This window comes from Salmo salar, chromosome ssa01, assembly GCF_905237065.1.
Source record: "Salmo salar chromosome ssa01, Ssal_v3.1, whole genome shotgun sequence".
Taxonomy (NCBI): Eukaryota; Metazoa; Chordata; class Actinopteri; order Salmoniformes; family Salmonidae; genus Salmo; species Salmo salar.
The window spans coordinates 142,367,096-142,385,898 of NC_059442.1; the positions used below are offsets into that span (position 1 = coordinate 142,367,096).

General features: G+C 44.9%; 1 protein-coding gene across 1 annotated transcript; it reads right to left on the reverse strand.

Moving 5' to 3' along the window:
• Positions 1-234: 234 nt before the first annotated feature.
• LOC106566934 (mitochondrial fission process protein 1) lies at positions 235-6,415 on the reverse strand. Its single transcript, XM_014135537.2, has 4 exons — positions 6,118-6,415; positions 3,531-3,658; positions 2,970-3,202; positions 235-1,965 (listed from the first exon to the last, which is right to left on the reverse strand). Exons 1-4 carry the CDS (start codon positions 6,185-6,187, stop codon positions 1,893-1,895), a joined length of 504 nt encoding a protein of 167 aa, XP_013991012.1. The 5' UTR covers positions 6,188-6,415; the 3' UTR covers positions 235-1,892.
• Between the last annotated feature and the right edge of the window lie 12,388 nt (positions 6,416-18,803).

The window sequence follows — 18,803 nt, forward strand, 5'->3', positions numbered from 1 at the left end:
GCCAGTGAGTGTGTCATAACACATCCATAGTTACTCCTTTTTTTCTGACACCACAGCATGAGGAATGTTGTACTGTGATATGGATTTATCAAGGTTCAAGTACTATACTCGTATTTGCGACAGTGTTTTGGCTGCGTATGAGGGGTTGCCCATTCATTTAAACAAGTGTCAAATTAATACATATGAAGAATCGTATTCTCACTGATAAACTTAAAACATGTTGAATATGTTAAATTGTTTGCACAGGAAAAAAATAAATTTAATAAATGTATACAATACAGGATATTGTTTTTCTACAGTATATATTAACAGTTTCAGAGTAGGGGATAGCTAAATAGCTGCCCATTGCAGTATAATGTTCACTTTCGATGACAAGTTACTATCATTTTGTCCCAAATTTTTTTTTTTCAATTTCTCTGACAACTAAAAGAAAATGTAAATGTACATCAGTAGCAGGTTTGAAAACATATTTGAATTTTAAGGCTAAAACAAACATATTATAAAATTAACAACAGTTAAACATTCCCTTGTTTCCAGCATGAAAATATATTGATATCGAAATATGAAATTGATTATGTGACTATGTGGGAAAATAATTAGATGGAAAAAAACATTAAAACTATCACAAAAATGTTGCGTTTTGGTGATGCAACATTTTTAAGTAATCAATATATTAAAAACACAGAAGTTGACTTATAACTGAGAAGTTAAATGAAAATGATTGCTAAATATTTGTTCTGGTGTATGAACAATTGGCAACATTTCCCAATTCAGTATATCACATTAATTTACATCAGGGCTCTCCAACCTGTTTTAAAACCAACCCCAGTTCATTCAGCTTATCAACCAGCTAATTATTAGAATCAGGTGCGCTAGATTAGAGTTGGAGCAAAAACATACACAACAGTAGCTCTCCAAAAACAGGATTGGAGCGCCCTGATTTACATATTCCAATAGCATTTCCCATTTATGTATAAGATGACTCAGATTACTTGCATATTGCAGCACAGCTTTGTATACTGATGGGTTCTCTTCCAGAGTAGCCTAAATCTTTGGCAATAATTACAGTATTTTATGCATATTCCCTTCATATGCTTTCTGCATAGGGCATGTTACACAACTATTACAGTACTTTCTAGACCTTAGATGCTACCAAAGTAACTGAATCTTTAGTGCCAACCAAAACTTCAAGAATTGTTACATCTATTCTGTTCACCTCTGTAATGAATGACAAGAAGCACTCAGGTTAATCTCAAGACTTAACATTGAAAAGTGCATCACAATATACTCTGTAAATATCTATTCAAAGTGACAGACAACCGTACATAAAACATTATTTTTGAGGCAGAAATAAACAAAAACAAAGGTACATGTTTACATGTAATGAAAATAGGGCATTAATGCCAGGTCTAAGGACAGTGACCTGAATATTCCCAAATATGGCTAACATCAAGAGTTACCTGGATACATGCCAAATAGAGGTCTGAAAATTAACAGGTGGGCTCTGCAGGCCAGTAGCAGCCACAGGTATTCAACTCCAGTCCTGGAGGGCAACACTGTCTGTTGGATCCCTTTTCTCCCTGATTCAAAGTCATTGACTGGCCAAAGAAACATAGGTCCCCCTAACTTGGAGTTTAACATGAAAATATGGGAATAAACAGAGGGGCAGAGACAAGTTGCAGACAGTACAGTGGCCCTGGAGGACTGGAGTGGAGTAACCCTGCTGTATTGGCTTTGTGCTTCACAGTGATGTTACAGTAGAGTGATCAGCAGAGTTTTCAGATGGCTTGGGAGGAAGTGCTGTCTGGGACAGAGGGTGGATGGGGTCAATTTCCTGGTGGAGCTAACCTGTCCGGGCCTGGGACCAGGCTGCAGGGTGGTCGTGGTGCTTATTAGTCATGCCTCCCTCCTGCAGATTGACCGTAGACCTTACGCAGGCTGGAGTCCAGCAGGAAGTCCACTCCCCTGTGGAGCACAAAGAAGGAGAACGGCTTTAAGGTTAGAATGTAGCAAGGATGGGACCTCACCTCAAACACGGGGGGGTAAGTCTCCTGGCACCCTACAGACGTCATCAAGTACATATAAGCCTATAGATATGAATGTGCTATGCACTCACCGCAAATGGGCGTAGGCTATATCTCACAGCCATGCAAGATACTCCAGTTGTAAACGGTGGAGTCAATATTTGGAGTTTCCCATATTTTCAGAAATCGCATGTTGACCTATTTAAACTGCTGTTCACTGACAACCGTGCAACTCAGCAATCAGCCGTTTGAGAAAAGCCATGTGCTGCCCAAATTGCGGGCTTCCAGACTAATCAAACCATTCATGTGATAAAACATAACAGCAATGTCTTCAGAAGCCGTTATTTATGTCTGTAAATAAATGTAATGCATACCAGAGGTGGGGGAAGTCCATCCGCACCAGGGATTAAATATAACCAGCCATTCAGAGCTGGGGATGGCAGAAACCAAGATGGGGAATGCACCATCCCTCCCTAAAAACCGGACCCTGAATACACCTCTCTTCAACAATGGATTCAGATAAATAAGAACGGTGGCTACACATCTAACACCACATTTAAAAAATTTTTTAAATGCATTATGGTGTGCAACTTCTAATTGGACACTTAAAATGATGCATAGATTTAAAAAATGTAATGCTGTTTTCTAAGGTAGTGTGGATTTTTCCTCTCAATGGGCTGGGGAACACATTCAGGCTGAGACATTTAACTGCAGGCTAATACCTTGGCACACTTGGGACCATAAACATTGATGGGAAAACGTGCCAAAGTACACACGCTACTGTTATTTCTTCCTCCCGCTCACATTCAGGTTCTTTCTTTCTCAAACACACACACCTTTATCATGCTCTCGAACACACACTCCTTCACTGTCTCCCTGACACATATCAGGCACACATTCAGACTTTTTCTTCACTATCTAACACCCTCACCCACCAACACAAACCTGTCGATGGGGTGGATGATGAAGGGGATGGTGGAGAGGCCAATGGCCGTGGTGGTCCACTTGCGTACGGAGAGGGGCAGGCGCGTGGTTCTGCCCAGGAGGTAGAGAGAGGCAGCACACACACGGTTGATGGTGAAGCCTGGGATAGCGACCGAGGCCAGGGCCTGCCATACAAACGTGTCCACCACTGCTACAGCCACCTTGGTTGTCTTCCCTGGGTTGTCACCATGCTCCTACAGCACAGGGACAGACACGGAGTGTGACTTTCTGTGCTTCAGACCACTTTATGTTTCAGTGTGGGAGTTGAGTTTTGTTCTATGACACATTCTCTAGGGATTTTCTGGAAAAGCTCCATTTACTTTGGTATGTGTTGAAAAAGCCAATGTCATTTGGAAGTATGTGTTCTCTACATTTTTGGAAACTCAAGTTCATAATATAAATGCTTCACAGGGCAATAATTCCATGAACCCTTAAAAGAATGGTAGCTCATATCAATACAAATGAAGACAGGATAAGAATGAGAACAGAGCTTAGCTTTTACAAAATGTCCTCCTTCCTTACCACGGCAGCCTTCTTCCCCTTGTCCACAGCATCAGCGGAAACATACACGGTGGCAACTGCATATGTGGCCCATACAGCACTCACTGGCACCAGGGCACGGAAGGCCTCTCCCACCTCGTTGGCATAGCCTGTGAGCACAAGACGACATGCCAGGGTAAGATACAAGCGCAATTAAGGCTTTAACTGCCTCACTGTTGTGAGAGGCCTCTAAACAAATCATAGCCAACCCCCACCGGATCAGAGCTAGGGGCCTAAGGTAAAACAAAATGTATTAGAATAATAATTCCAATTTCCCTCTTGGACCTCTGCCATGTAAAGGGGGGTACATTAATATTCCCTTTTGTTTGGGGCTGTGGGTAGTAGCAATAACCCCCCTGACACGTTTTGGTCCATAGAATGGGCGGTGACCTTTGGAGCAATATGCACTGTCCGCTCCAACAGGGTTGGAATGACTAATAATGCCCTTGGTCTGTCATTAGAATGCTTACACAGCTCCTCCAGCTGAACCTGTGCTGCCACCCTGTGGACAAACATTACGCAGAGTCAGGTCTGTAGGCCTTTACACATGACACAAGGTTATATGAGAGATATACTTTTGTATATAGTGTGTGGACACCCCTTCAAATTAGTGGATTCGGCTATTTCAGCCACACCCGCTGCTAACAGGTGTATAAAATCGAGCACACAGCCATGCAATCTGCATAGACAAACATTGGCGGTATAATGACCTTACTGAAGAGCTCAGGGACTTTGAACGTGGCACCGTCGTACGATGGAATGAGATGTTCGACAAGCAGGTGTTCACATACTTTTGGACATGTAGTGCATGTTTACCTGGTACCTCGTTCAGTAAGGCTACTTAGCTGGCTTACAACCTGGTAACGTGACCAATGACCAGTAGGCTATGGTTTAAGACGATATTGGAAGAAAGGAAACGTGCTGGATAGCTACTCCAGGAGATGCGTTTCAAAAGGTAGGATAGGCATAACCTCCTTTTATGGTGCGGGGAGCACCAGTGCTATAAGTTGGGAGTATCAGTGCTTTAGCCTGAGTACCCCAGTCTGTTTTTCTGACATTCTAGTCATTCTTGCCACTCATTATCATGCCAACGTCACGTTTGGTGTCAAAAGGAGCTGGAATGATAGTGTAGCGGAGTTAAGAACGTGCTGTAAACTCACTCCACAGCTAACTTGAAATGTAAACTTTTTTCTATAGTTCAACTGGTTTGTACATTGTCAAGGAGGGCAGTCACGTGTGCTTGTGATCAGCCTTCCCTGTGGCTCAGTAAGTAGAGCATGGTGTTTGCAACGCCAGGGTTGTGGGTTCGATTCCCACGGGGGGCCAGTATGAACAACAATAAAAATAATCTATGAAATGTATGCATTCACTACTTACTGTAAGTCGCTCTGGATAAGAGCATCTGCTAAATGACTAAAATGTAAAATGAAATTAGCCCAGTTATTGGCCAGGGACAGTGGATGAAGCTATACTATTAGCAACACACTGACCTGGGTTTCAAAAGCACAATCAGACCAGGCTACTAAAGAAAAAGTTCATTTAGAGCCCTGCTTGTACTAACACACTGGCAGCACTAAACAAAATTCTGTTACTTCAGTGAATCTGTTTCTAAGACAGGTTACGCTACTCATACAGCAGAACAACAGTACATTCTGAACAGATTCTGTAACATTGTCATTTCTAACTATGTAGGCTACTGAATGTGCTTTACAATACACTGATCAATAATTGATTGGTGTTCATTATAATGCTATAAAGATAAAGCTGTAGTTGTATGCTAAATGTTTACGTGTGTGAGAGGGCAAGGAGAGAACCAGTCAGTGTTAGAGGAGATAGAGAGCTGTGCATGCAGGCCATAACAGTCACCAATCTGCAGCTGGCCCTGGGGTTTATTTTAGTAACATAGCACATTTCAATGTCACCCCCAGCCAATAAAAACCCAGCAGAAAATGTTATAGCATTGCACAATGGTTAGTGTTATTGATCCCTTAAAATAAATGTAGAAGGCCCCTTTAGCTTGAAATCAACCTGATTGCCTTATGAGAATGAGGAACAGATATCCTCTGTACACTTTTGACTCCAAGGTCAGCATGGATAAATGGTATTGCAATGCAGGGACAGCTATATTAAATGTAACTATTAGGCCTACTACGCTGAGATTCCAGACATTGTATCATTTCAATGGAACTGGTGCTTAAATATGTGATGAGCGTTTACTTATTTGTCAATGATGAATCACTACTAGGAAGTGCCATGCAATTTACCCAACCCACTAACCTAACTAGCTAGCTGTTTGAAGGCAGGTATAGATTGCTAGCTATTTGAATACATTGGTATTTGATCGGGTTGTTGAGCTTTGAATTGGTCGAATGCAGCCATTACAAAACAATATCACGTAAAGTATCCATTTATAAGAAGTTCAAATTCAGACCTAAAACTGGATAGCTCACGAGCTAGCAACCCAGCTCGAGCTTGCCATATCTTGTTCTACTAGTTTATGCTTGTTCTTAGCGTGATGGGGACATCCCCCTGGTTCAAGATATCAAAAAACACCACTTCTATTGCATACCTAAGAAGCGGACCCATGTGTCACGATAAATGTCGACCTCCTTGCTTGGTTTTTCTTGAATTTGATCCATGCTTCGTCTTTAACCCCATGTACAGATATATCTCATGTGTAGATAGCCCCAACTAGAAGCTGCGAGTCAAGTCTTGCAATGCGCCACACCGAGGGAGTGTCTAAGACTGTATGGTGCTATTCAGAAAGGGAAAAAAGCCTACTGTTTTGTCTGACTTCACATTTGTTATTGGTAAATTATTAGGCCTATTATCTTGAGAATAAACCAGTATAAATTTACAAATTGAATCTTCCACAGAGGGATAAAGTCCGAGTCCCGTGACAAAAGTTAAGAATTTCTAGATAGTCCCTGATGATAATTTACATAATTCATACGCCGGAAGTCAGCACATATAGGAAGAGAGAGGCTCAACTCGGTGGAAAATCTGTCTCCCTCCAACAGGTGGCGTTTTTTCGTTGTTTCACCCACCAACTTTGAGAAAAAACAGGTTATATTGGAGTTGTCTCGAGATGGCTATGCATTATCATTGCATGAGGCTAGTAGCATAGCTTCGGCAGTTGACGTCAACAACCCTCTGGCGCCATGCAGCCCGCTATGCCTCTTTGTGGACAACGACTCCCATTGTTAGGGCGGAGAGACATGTATCTTGTCAGTTTATCCCTAATCTTTGTTTAGGCATAAAAAAAGTGTTTTGTAGCACTATATTGGATAACTCCAATATGGGATCCTTCCGCTCTGTAGTGCTTTGGCTGACCCCCTTAAATAGCTGCTGCCACACTACTCCCTTCTCTTCCTTTTCTCAGTTGATTCCAGAGAGGATCCGCTTGGTAAGAGCTCTATGTTAGAATGTATAAGTGCAGAAATATACCCACAACTATTCAATAGCTTGGAGCATCTAGCTAGCTAGCCTCTCCGCCTGGTTGCTCCGCTGTCCCCCCACTCGGTTTGGCTTGTGTCATCTCATTTGGGTTTTGTCCTGTATTTGATTACTTGTGACAGCCTAACCCCGCAAGATCGGATGTCTGTGTATGTTTCACTCTGCGGGCTTGAAGTTCTCATCAGAGAGTGAATCATGTGTTGCTATGTGCACCACGCTTATCTCTCACAGGGCACAGCCATTTTGCCTAGACTCTTCTGTGTTCCACAGGGAACGAGCTATGCAGTAGCTATCTAAACAAGAGCAGACCATCGCAGGACTAGGCACACTCCTAACATCCTGCCAACACCCCCACGTATAGTAGAATAAACTAAAACCTGGCGTGAGTTACAGCCGACCCACACGTATAAGCAAAGATTGAGCCAACCTGTGTGTGAGTTTGTGTGCTCTGCCCCTCCCTACGATTAGGCAGTTCACACCCAGTTGACGTCTTCTCTCCTTCAGATAGTGTATGAGACTAAGGCTGGTACTGTAGGTCTAGTATCTATTACAGTATTGCACAGTGTATACTATAGACACAGTAATATCACACTGTTGGCTTTACTTTCACAGAGAAATTACATAACTATTATGGTGTTTCATTGTGAGAGATGCGGGATACTCCTGTCTACGAGGGATGCACACTCTGCCTTCATGACCTGTCTTGGGTTAGATCACGCATGGAGAGCAGTTAGAGAACCCAATAGTTGTTTGGCCTGTGCCACCTTTGGAGAACGCAAGCACTTAGCATGCCTGGAGGGCCACAATACAGTCCTCCCCATCTGATGACTGTACTCCCCCCTTAGGGGTCGTCGCGGCAGCACCCCTTTGGACGCTTTGAGGGCCCCCCCCCCAAACTCAGTACGGCTGAGGAGTCGATCCGCCTCGAACATCAGGCAGAAAGCTTGCAGGAGGATGTGGACGCTTTATGGGGGGATGATGACGGGACAACGCCCTCTCTCTCTAAGCTGGAGACGAGTTGGAGTTGGGTGACAGTGCTTCAGTGTTCCGAGCACACCAAGGATTTGACCCAGTCCACAGTGCCATCTGTAGCTCGGAGCACCGTTACGGAGGCACCCCCAGTGGTGACGGAAGCAACACAGGAGCTTTTAGCAAGAGTGGTTACCGCCCTTGATATCAAGCTGTAAGAAGCACCATCTCAGCAGCTCCTTATCTCCATCTGCCCCAAGTTCGCTTTGGCTCTCCGTGAATACTGGAGCAACATGGGAGGGCGTTTCCATTGCGACAGTCAGACCAGGCTCTGTACTCTCCTAATGGATGCAGAGTCCTTGGGGCGAGACCACTATCCGGTGATGGATGACATGGTGGCTGCCATGATCCTCCCTGACAAGGAGATCTTGGCAAGGTGCCTCGCCTCACACCAGGACCTTGAAGAGTAAGCGATGAACGGATGCAAAGCACTTTCAGGACCCTCTCCATCATGGCACGCCTCGTAAACGTGAATACGATGCTGAAATCCTACTTCACCTTGCTGAACCCTTGCCTCCAAGGAGGTGGTGACAAGTTTCTTAAGGAGGCCACAGAGGTGTCAAGGCTGCTCACTATGCTCCAGACTGACATGGCATGTGCCAACGGCACAAGGATGCAATCAGGAATGTAGAGCCGCTCGAACGACTAAGTGGGTTCTACTCCACGAAAAAGGACGGCAGCTTTTGGCTGATCCTGGACCTGCGCGGCCTCAACAAATGTTTGAAGGAGCTCAAGTTCAAGATGCTCTCACCAGCGTGGGTGTTTCAGGCAGTCTCAAGCAGCCAATGGTTCACCACCCTCGACCTGAAGGATGCGTATTTCCACGTTCCTGTTCATCGAGATCACTGGAAGTACCCCTGGTTTGCCTTCAAAGGAGTGGCTTACGAATTCAAAGGCCTCCCGTTTGGCCTCTCACTGGCACCGCATATATTCACAAAGTGCATGGACACAGTTCTAGCACCTATCATGTCCCAGGGAATTATAGTGCTGAACTACCTGCACGACTGGCTGGTGTGTACTCAAGAGAGAAAGCTACAGCAGACACACAGCAGACATCATCTTGGAGCACATTCAAAACCCAGGCCTCACCCTAAACAGGGAGAAGAGCAACCTGACTCCCTCACAGCCAGTGGTCTTCCTTAGGATGTTGATCGACTCAACTCTTATGAGGGCACGTCTCCCTCAGGTGAGATCGGAAAAGATACAGGCCTACCTTGACCATTTCCGGCTTAGACGAGCCATGTCCGTATTAGAGTGCCAGAAGTTACTCAGCCTACTCACGTCACCTTCTCTGTTGATTCCGCTGGGCCTTCTTCACCTCAGGCCACTCCAGCGATGGTTCAACTCTCACCATCTACACCAGAGACAACACAGACATCGTCAGCTATCGGTGACAAATGCAGGTGTGAGGAATCTGTTGAAATGGCACTATCACTCCTTCCTGTTGGAGGGAGTTATACTGAACAGAGTCCACTGCAGGGAGCTAGTGTGCACTGATGCTCGCTAGCGGGTTGGGGGGCAGTGTTCAGAGGCATGGCAGCGAGCGGACGCTATAGCCCCTCATGGAGTGGCAAGCACATCAATGTACTGGAGCTCAGGGCAGTTCGCCTGGCACTTCAACAGTTCCTGCCATACTTGGAGGGAAAGCATGTCCTGGTCAGATCAGACAACACCACGGTAGTGGCGTATATCAATCACCATGGAGGACTGAGATCACGGCACCTCCATGAAATGGCTCGGAAGCTCTTACTGCAGGCTCAGAGCCGCTTATCATCAATGTAACATCCCCAGGGTCTTGAACTGGGCAGTGGACATGCTTTTGAGAAATGGCCCGCCAGAGGGAGACTGGAGTCTACAACCTCAGGTGGTGTTACAGCTGTGGCAAAGGTTCGGGAGAGTGCAGGTGGACTTGTTTGCATCTCAGGAGAACACTCATTGTCCCAGCTGGTTCTCGATGTCGGACCCTCCAGGCCCTCTGGATTTGGACACCCTTGCTCACGATTGGCCGGCAACAACACTTGTGTTGTGTTCCCACCATTTCCCCTGATCACAGCTACGCTAAACAGGGTCAGTTTGAAGAGCCACTGCCTGCTCCTGAGATGACCATGGTTCAGCCTCCTGTTGTCCCTCCTCTCTGGGACCCCATGGAAGCTGCCACTGAGACTTGACCTGCTCTCTCAGACTCGGGTGGGGGGGGGGGGTGCTCTGGCATCTGGACCCACGCCGTCTCTAGCTTTGGGCTTGGCCCCTGAGAGGCGTAAACGGGCCAGTCTAGGCATTAGAACAATATGGTGAACACGTTGTCGATCGCCAGGGATTCCTCCACCAACAAATCATATCAAATACGGTGGGGCATATTCTGTGCTTGGTGTGAGGGTCATAATGTTGCCCCCGAGCCGTGTAATGTACAAACAGTTTTACACATTTTACAAAGACTGCTTGATGCTGGCCGAGCGCCATCTACTTTGAGAGTGTATTTGGCCGCAATTTTGGCATGCCATGACAATAGCCCGGAGGGACCCATGGGTGGCCACCCATTGCTCTCCTAAGTTATGAAAGGAGTTAGACGTCTGCGTCCAATGAATGCCCGTTCTGTGCTAAACTGGAACCTTGACTTGGTGCTGTCAGCACTTGCTAGGCCACCCTTCGAGCCCCTGGGGTTAGCGTCCTCTGAAGCACCTATCCATGAAGGTGGAATTCCTGTTGCTTCTTACCTCCACTAAGAGGGTCCGTGGACGTCATGCTCTTTCAGTGAGCGCTGAATGTTTCCAAATGCGTGCAGACAAGGGGAGTGTTATCCTCTGGCCTAACCCCTCTTTCTTGCCGAAGGTCCTGTCTGACAGACATCTTCCCCAGACCTCTATCTAAACAGAGACCCTCACATTGGATTGTGGACACTATTATTAGCATATCAGCTGGCCGGCCGGCCTTTGCCATCTGCTATAGTGGCACATTCTACTAGAGGAGTAGCTACATCGTGGGCCCTGCTCCGAGGAATTCCCCTTGATGAAATTAACGCCTCGGCCAGTTGGGCGTCATCTAGCACTTTTGCTAGGTACTATCGATGCAATGTTGCTGCCGCCAAACAGGTTGGGACGGCCGTGTTGGGTGTTGCCTCTACTTCCCCGGAGGGGCAACCATGACTGCCCTGAGTTCCGTCCTACGGGATTTTGCATTCGGAAAGTAATCAGACCCCTTGGCTTTTTCCACATTTTGTAACGTTACATCATTATTCGAAAATGTATTAAATGAAACATTCTCCTAATCAATCTACACACAATACCCCATAATGACAAAGCCAAAACAGGTTTTTAGATTTAAAAAAAATTAAAAATGAATTACCTTATTTACATAAATATTCAGACCGTTTGCTATGAGACTCGAAATTGAGCTCAGATGCATCCTGTTTCCAACTTGATTGGAGTCCACCTGTGTTAATTCAATTGTTTGGACATGATTTGGAAATGCACACACTGCGTATATAAGGTCCCACTGTTGACAGTGCATGTCAGAGCAAAAACCAAGCCATGAGGTCGAAGGAATTGTCTGTAGAGCTCCGAGACAGGATTGTGTTGAGGCACAGATCTGGGGAAGGGTACCAAAGCATGTCTGCAGCATTGAAGGTCCCCAAGAACACAGTGGCCTCCATCATTCTTAAATGGAAAAAGTTTGGAACCACCAAGACTCTTCCTAGAGCTGGCCGCCCAGCCAAATTGAGCAATCGGGGGAGAAGGGCCTTGGTCAAGGAGGTGACCAAGAACACGATGGTCACTCTGACAGAGCTCCAGAGTTCCTCTGTGAAGATGGGAGAACCTTCCAGAAGGACAACCATCTCTGCAGCACTCCACCAATCAGGCCTTTATGGTAGAGTGGCTAGACTGAAGACACTCCTCCAGTAAAAAGCACATGACAGCCCACTTGGAGTTTGCCAAAAGGCACCTAAAGGACTCTCAGACCATGAGAAACAAGATTCTTTGGTCTGATGAACTCTTTGGTCTGAATGCTAAGCGTCATGTCTGGAGGAAACCTGGCACCATCCCTACAATGAAACATGGTGGTGGTAGCATCATGCTGTGGGGATGTTTTTCAGCGGCAGGGATTGGTAGACTAGTCAGGATCAAGGGAAAGATGAAGGAAGCAAAGTACAGAAATATCCTTGATTAAAAACCTGCTCCAGATCCTCAGACTGGATGAAGGTTCAGATTAGTCATGCTGATTACAGCCTCTCACTTTTTGTTGTTTGAAAATGAAAAATATCACCATTTTTAAAACGATCAATAGAAAGCAGGTTGCAATTTCAGTTTAATCCACCAGAAACGACAGAACAAATGTGAAATATACTAATTGATAAAGAATTTAACGGTATAACCTTTGGAAATGGTTGCTCTAGCCAAAATTACAACCAATAGATTGCAGCATTACTGCAAAGATGGAGGAGGCAGGTGGAAAGAGGTACTGGTCTGTTGGCCCTGCATTAATTAAAGATCAAAATTGTCTTTAGAAAATTGTGATAATTAAAAAAGTATACCAGTTTCATTTAAGGACCAAAAAAATGATAACAGGTTGCAAAATAGTTGTGAGGAGATTGTCGATGTACCAATTCCATGGCACATGGTTAACTGACACACAAAATTACGCTGGATTCAAAACTTCGTTTTTCTATTTAAATTATTATACCAAATTCTTGCAACCAATAGAATGTTATATATACAGTTGAAGTCAGAAGTTTGCATACACCTTAGCCAAATACATTTAAACTCCGTTTTTCACAATTCCTGACATTTAATCCTAATAAAAATTCCTTGTCTTAGGTCAGTTAGGATCACCACTTTATTTTAAGAATGTGAAATGTCAGAATAATAGTAGAGAGAAGGATTTATTTCAGCTTTTATTTCTTTCATCACATTCCCAGTGGGTCAGAAGTTTACATACACTTAATTAGTATTTGGTAGCATTGCCTTTAAATTGTTTAACTTGGGTCAAACATTTTGGGTAGCCTTCCACAAGCTTCCCACAATAAGTTGGGTGAATTTTGACCCATTGCTCCTGACAGAGCTGGTGTAACTGAGTCAGGTTTGTAGGCCTCCTTGCTCGCACACGCTTTTTCAGTTCTGCCCACACATTTTCTATGGGATTGAGGTCAGGGCTTTGTGATGGCCACTCCAGTACCTTGACTTTGTTGTCCTTAAGCCATTTTGCCACAACTTTGGAAGTATGCTTGGGGTCATTGTCCATTTGGAAGACCCATTTGCAACCAAGCTTTAACTTCCTGACTGATGTCTTGAGATGTTGCTTCAATATATTCACATAATTTTCCTTCCTCATGATGCCATCTATTTTGTGAAGTGCACCAGACCCTCCTGCAGCAAAGCACCCCCACAACATGATGCTGCCAGCCCCGTGCTTCACAGTTGGGATGGTGTTCTTCGGCTTGCAAGCCTCCCTCTTTTTCCTCCAAACATAACGATGGTTATTATGGCCAAACAGTTCTATTTTTGTTTCATCAGACCAGAGGACATTTCTCCAAAATGTACGATCTTTGTCCCCATGTGCAGTTGCAAACCATAGTCTGGCTTTTTTTATGGCGGTTTTGGAGCAGTGGCTTCTTCCTTGCTGAGAGGCCTTTCAGGCTATATCGATATAGGATTTGTTTTACTGTGGATATCGATACTTTTGTACCTGTTTTCTCCAGCATCTTCACAAGCTTCTTTGCTGTTGTTCTGGGATTGATTTGCACTTTTCGCACCAACGTACGTTTATCTCTAGGAGACAGAACACGTCACCTTCCTGAGCGGTATGACAGCTGCGTGGTCCCATGGTGTTTATACTTGCGTACTATTGTTTGTACAGATGAACGTGGTACCTTCAGGCATTTGGAAATTGCTCCCAAGGATGAACCAGACTTGTGGAGGTCTACAATTCTTTTTCTGAGGTCTTGGCTGATTTCTTTTGATTTTCCCATGATGTCAAGCAAAGAGACACTGAGTTTGAAGGTAGGCCTTGAAATACATCCACGGGGAACACCTCCAATTGACTCAAATTAGGTCAATTAGCCTGTCAGAAGCTTCTAAATCCATGACTTCATTTTCTGGAATTTGTGGAGTGGTTGAAAAACCAGTTTTAATGACTCCAACCTAAGTGTATGTAAACTTCCGACTGCAACTGTAGCTTGTTTTTTGTCGCAGTTTCAGAAATGGCTGAAACAATGAAACATTTACCTGGAGCTAACTCTGCAAATAGCACTGCTGGATGATTTAATAACTCATAGTCAATTGAGCAATAATATAATACTCTTAGAAAAGTTGTTTATCTTTAATCTACAATCTGTAGAAACTATGAGAATAGAAAGGTTCAGAACTTTTGTGAAACAGCACAGTGGAAAAAATATATATGTCAGCTAGAAATCAAAACTGGATGGTCTTCAGAGATAGATGGGAGTGGTTGAAAGTAGCTGAAGGCTGGGACTAAAAACAAACAAAAGATAACTAATGTGAAATATACTGTCTGTGAAATGTATGTTGTATGTATAAACTGTAAGTGGAAGCATAAGAATTGTTGTCCATTAGTTTACTCCAATTAGGGGAGGGATGGTAGGGTTAGGGAAAAATAATAAAGATGGAAAATGTATTTAATTAGTTTTCTCCAATTAGGAGAGGGGTGGAATATATCATTTCATTTTAATATTAAATTGAAATTGAATTTAAAAACGGAATGCAATATTCACTCAATTCAGTTTGAAATCATGAAATACCAGTTCAATTTATGAATTCAATGATTCAATTTGTACATTAAAAAAAAAACACATTCAAAGTCAAAATACAAATTCTAAATTATGGAATTCAAATACAATTCTGTTGGCACTGAAATCGCTCTATAGACATGACATTACGTTGCGATGCAAAACCTTTCCAGTGGTTTTAGTTAATGTAGTTGATGCAAACTAGCCACTTCTGAAATGCACTCATTACAAATAACCACAGTGATCTCCATATTGCTAGCTACTATTATCTATTTTTTTATTAAAGAGGATAAAGTGGGCAGCAGGCATGTGCACAGGTTGGGCTCAACCAGAGAGAAAGAGGTGAAGCGAGAGATTTGACCCGCCCAAAATCTGTCCACGAAACAAAGACAACAAAGTAAGGTCAATGAGAAAGTGTCGAATTTGGTCAACAAAACATTACATTTCTAATTTGCTATGTGAGCCTTATTTGATTGAATAGACGTTTCGTAATGGTTAGGTTGTTATAAATGCACTGATATAAGTGGAGCACCTGGCATTTCGGCAACTTTGGGGAAAAAACGACTTTATATCAGCCTTGTGCCTGTTGACGTAGAGATAGAAGACTCATCGTGGTCTTCCTGTCTGGGTTGGCGCCCCCCCCTTGGGTTGTGCCGTGGCGGAGATCGTTGTGGGCTATACTCGGCCTTGTCTTAGGACGGTAAGTTGGTGGTTGGAGACATCCCTCTAGTGGTGTGGGGGCTGTGCTTTGGCAAAGTGGGTGGGGTTATATCCTGCCTGTTTGGCCCTGTCCGGGGGTATCATCGGATGGGGCCACAGTGTCTTCTGATACCTCCTGTCAGTCAGTTGAAATGTTGCTGGGTCTAGCTGATGTTGAACTTGACACAGTGTTGACAAGAAGGTGCGGAGCTTGTCTGCATGGTGTGGTCATTGTACCCTGACCCAATCCCTCACTTGGATTCACAGGAGGTTGGTGGCACCTTAATTGGGGAGAACGGGCTCGTGGTAATGACTGGAGCAGCTCTGTAGTGCAGCAGAGTTTGCAACAATGACTCAGTGAAGGAGCAACCCTGAGCTAGGTGAGCTCTCAGTGCATTTTTCAGGGTTTGATTGAACCACCCCACCCCCATTGGCACTGGAGCTGGTAGTAGGCTGTTCTGATGTGCTTGATCCCCTTGCTTTGGATGTAAGAGCTGAACTTGGCTGAGACCAGCTGAGGGCTAGAGTTGCAGGCAGTCCCCAGCAAGAAAAGAGCATATCCAGGAAATGTATGATGGCCGCTGATGTAACTGATGTGAACCCATTGGTGTGACCTCAATGTAGGTCAAACGCAACCACCAGGAAGCATTGGTGATGTGGCACATTGTAGAGTTCACCGCAAATGTTCAGTTGAATATGTTCCAATGGATGGGTGTGCCAGGCCAGTGGCTGCAGTGTTGGTGGCAGTGGTGGGCCTATCGTTCCACTGACAAGACATGGAGCACAGTCACGTACTAGCCCTTCAATATCATGATTGATGCCAGGCCACCACACCAAGTCCCGGCAGCACTGCTTCAGCTTCAAAATGCCAAGGTGGCCAACACTCGTACTCTGAGGCTGCTTGGTATGGCAGTGCAGTTTCCGCGAGCCAGCTGTGTCGTTCCAGCATGACGGCTCATGTTTGAACCTGGCATATGGTTGGAGTTCCGACGGGAGCTGTGCTGGCCAGCCATTGGCTACGTATTCCCCCACCGTCATGAAGATGAGGTCATTGGCTGATTCTTGGGTTAGCTCCTTGAGCGACACTGTGTCTTGGAGAGGTGAGTGTAGGAGCTGGATGAGGTCCTCCTCTGAGTCAACCTGGGCACAGGTGGAGTCTGGGAGAACAGAGTGAAGGAGGTCGGCCACCACATTGTCCCTGCCCGTCGTAAACTTCAGCTTAAAGTTATACTGCTGGAAGCGGTCTGACCAGGATGAAAGAATGTCTGTAGAGGAAAATGTGCCACCGCTCGAAGGCCCAGACACATGCTAGTGCCTCCCTCTCTCTAACGGAGTACTTCTGTTCCACATGAGGATGGTGGCACCTTGGGGAGGATGGGCTCGTGGTAATGGCTGGAGCGGAATTTGTGGAATGGTATTAAATACATCAAACACTTGGTTTCCATGTGTTTCATGCCATTCCATTTGCTCAGTTCCAGCCATTATTATGTGCCGTTCTCCCCTCAGCAGCCTCCACTGTTTTGTTCGGTGGGGCTACGATGTGCGAGGCATGAAAGTCACCGGGTTCTCAACACCGTCCTGAAGCTGAGAGAGGACCACTCAAACTGCAGAGGCTGACGCGTCACAGGTGATCAGAGTTAGGCTGGTGAGGTTAATGTGGGCCAGGACAGGTGAAGTGGTCAGCAGTTCTTTGAGAGAGTGGACAGCCTGTGAACAGTCGGATGTCCAGGCCTAGTACACCTCCTTCTTCAACAGCTGATACAGAGTGGAATGGCGGAGTACTGGGGCAGGAAGCGCCTGTAGTAACTGGTCATTCCCAGAAATGAGGCAAGTTGTGTAGCAGATGTTGGTCCTGGGACACAATGTATGGCTTCCATGTTTGACTGCAGCGGCGAGAGCCCTCGGGCTGATACGCGGTACCTGACAAAGTCGATCTCTGGCACTAACAAGCACTTCTCAGTGTTGAGTGTGAGGATGTGTTGACTGAGAACTGCGGAGGCTGCTTGCAGACGTTGGTCATGGATGATGTCGTCCAAGTAGACAGGCACTCCAGAGACCCTGGCAAGGATTGTGGGCATTATCTTCTGGAAACAGCTGGGGGCCAAACTTTTTTTTTACCCCGATATGAGTGACGAAGGCTGTCAGGTTCCTACTCTCTGGGTCAACATAACTGATTGGCAGCTCTCAGATCCAAGCACACCCACAGCTCTCCAGACTTCTTTTTAGTGATGACCAAGTTGGACACCCATGGGAGGCATCCACCGGCTTCATGAATCCATCCTCCAGCTGCTTGTGTAGATCCTTAGTGACCTCCTCGCGTAAAGCCAGCGGAATACGACGTAGAGGTTGAATGATTGGAGTCACCGTAGGGTTGTGGAGGGGCTTAGGTGTAAACGTGGTCAGGGCACCTATGCCGTTGAAGACGGTGGGCCATGGGGAGGCGATGTGCAGGATTGTTGAGCCACTATTGTCCAACAGAGAGAACCCCAGGCTGGTTGAGACTATTAATGCTGAGGGACTATGGATGCTGTAGGGACTATGATGCTATAGGGACCATAGATACTATGGATGCTATAGGGACTGTGATGCTATAGGGACTAATGATACTCAGGGACTATAGATACTGTAGAGTCTATGGCGACTGTAGAGACTATAGAGGAACCGCAGAAGATGCATATGTATGCATAGGAGGTAATGACAAGGGAATCGTTGAAGATGCATAAGGAATAGTAAGGGAGATTACTGAGTGTGTTTGGGAATAGAACTAAATTAATGTGGATGTGAGAGTTGTGTGAGTGTGGAAAAGACGTGTTAAGCTGATTGAATTTTGGATAATAAGAGTTTGAAAGGGTAACAGCTTATATGGTAAGGGCTGTTCATTGATGCACCTCGGGCTGGCTGCGCTGTGATCGTTGCTGGTGGTGTGGAAGTTCATTTATAACCTTATATAGAGGTAGGCAAATTGTATGTGTGAATGGAACCCTAGTGTGTGTGTGGGAAGATATGAAAAGAGAGCTTCAATTGTATGTGTATATAATCAGTTACTAGAGATTTGATGAAGTAACAATGGAAAAAATCATAATAATATACAACTTGCACACCCACACGTAGACATAGGTAAGTGGTGTAAAAAGTATTAAGATAAATTAATAGTATAATGGGTTACTAGATTTGATAAAGTAATAGAATAGAATAAAACTTTCTTGTCCATCCAGGATGGACATTTTTCTTTGGCATCACCTTCCATTAAAAGAATCACATACACATACATTCTCACATCATACACATTTAAACCAGTCAGTCCATCATATTGTATACACTAACAACATAGA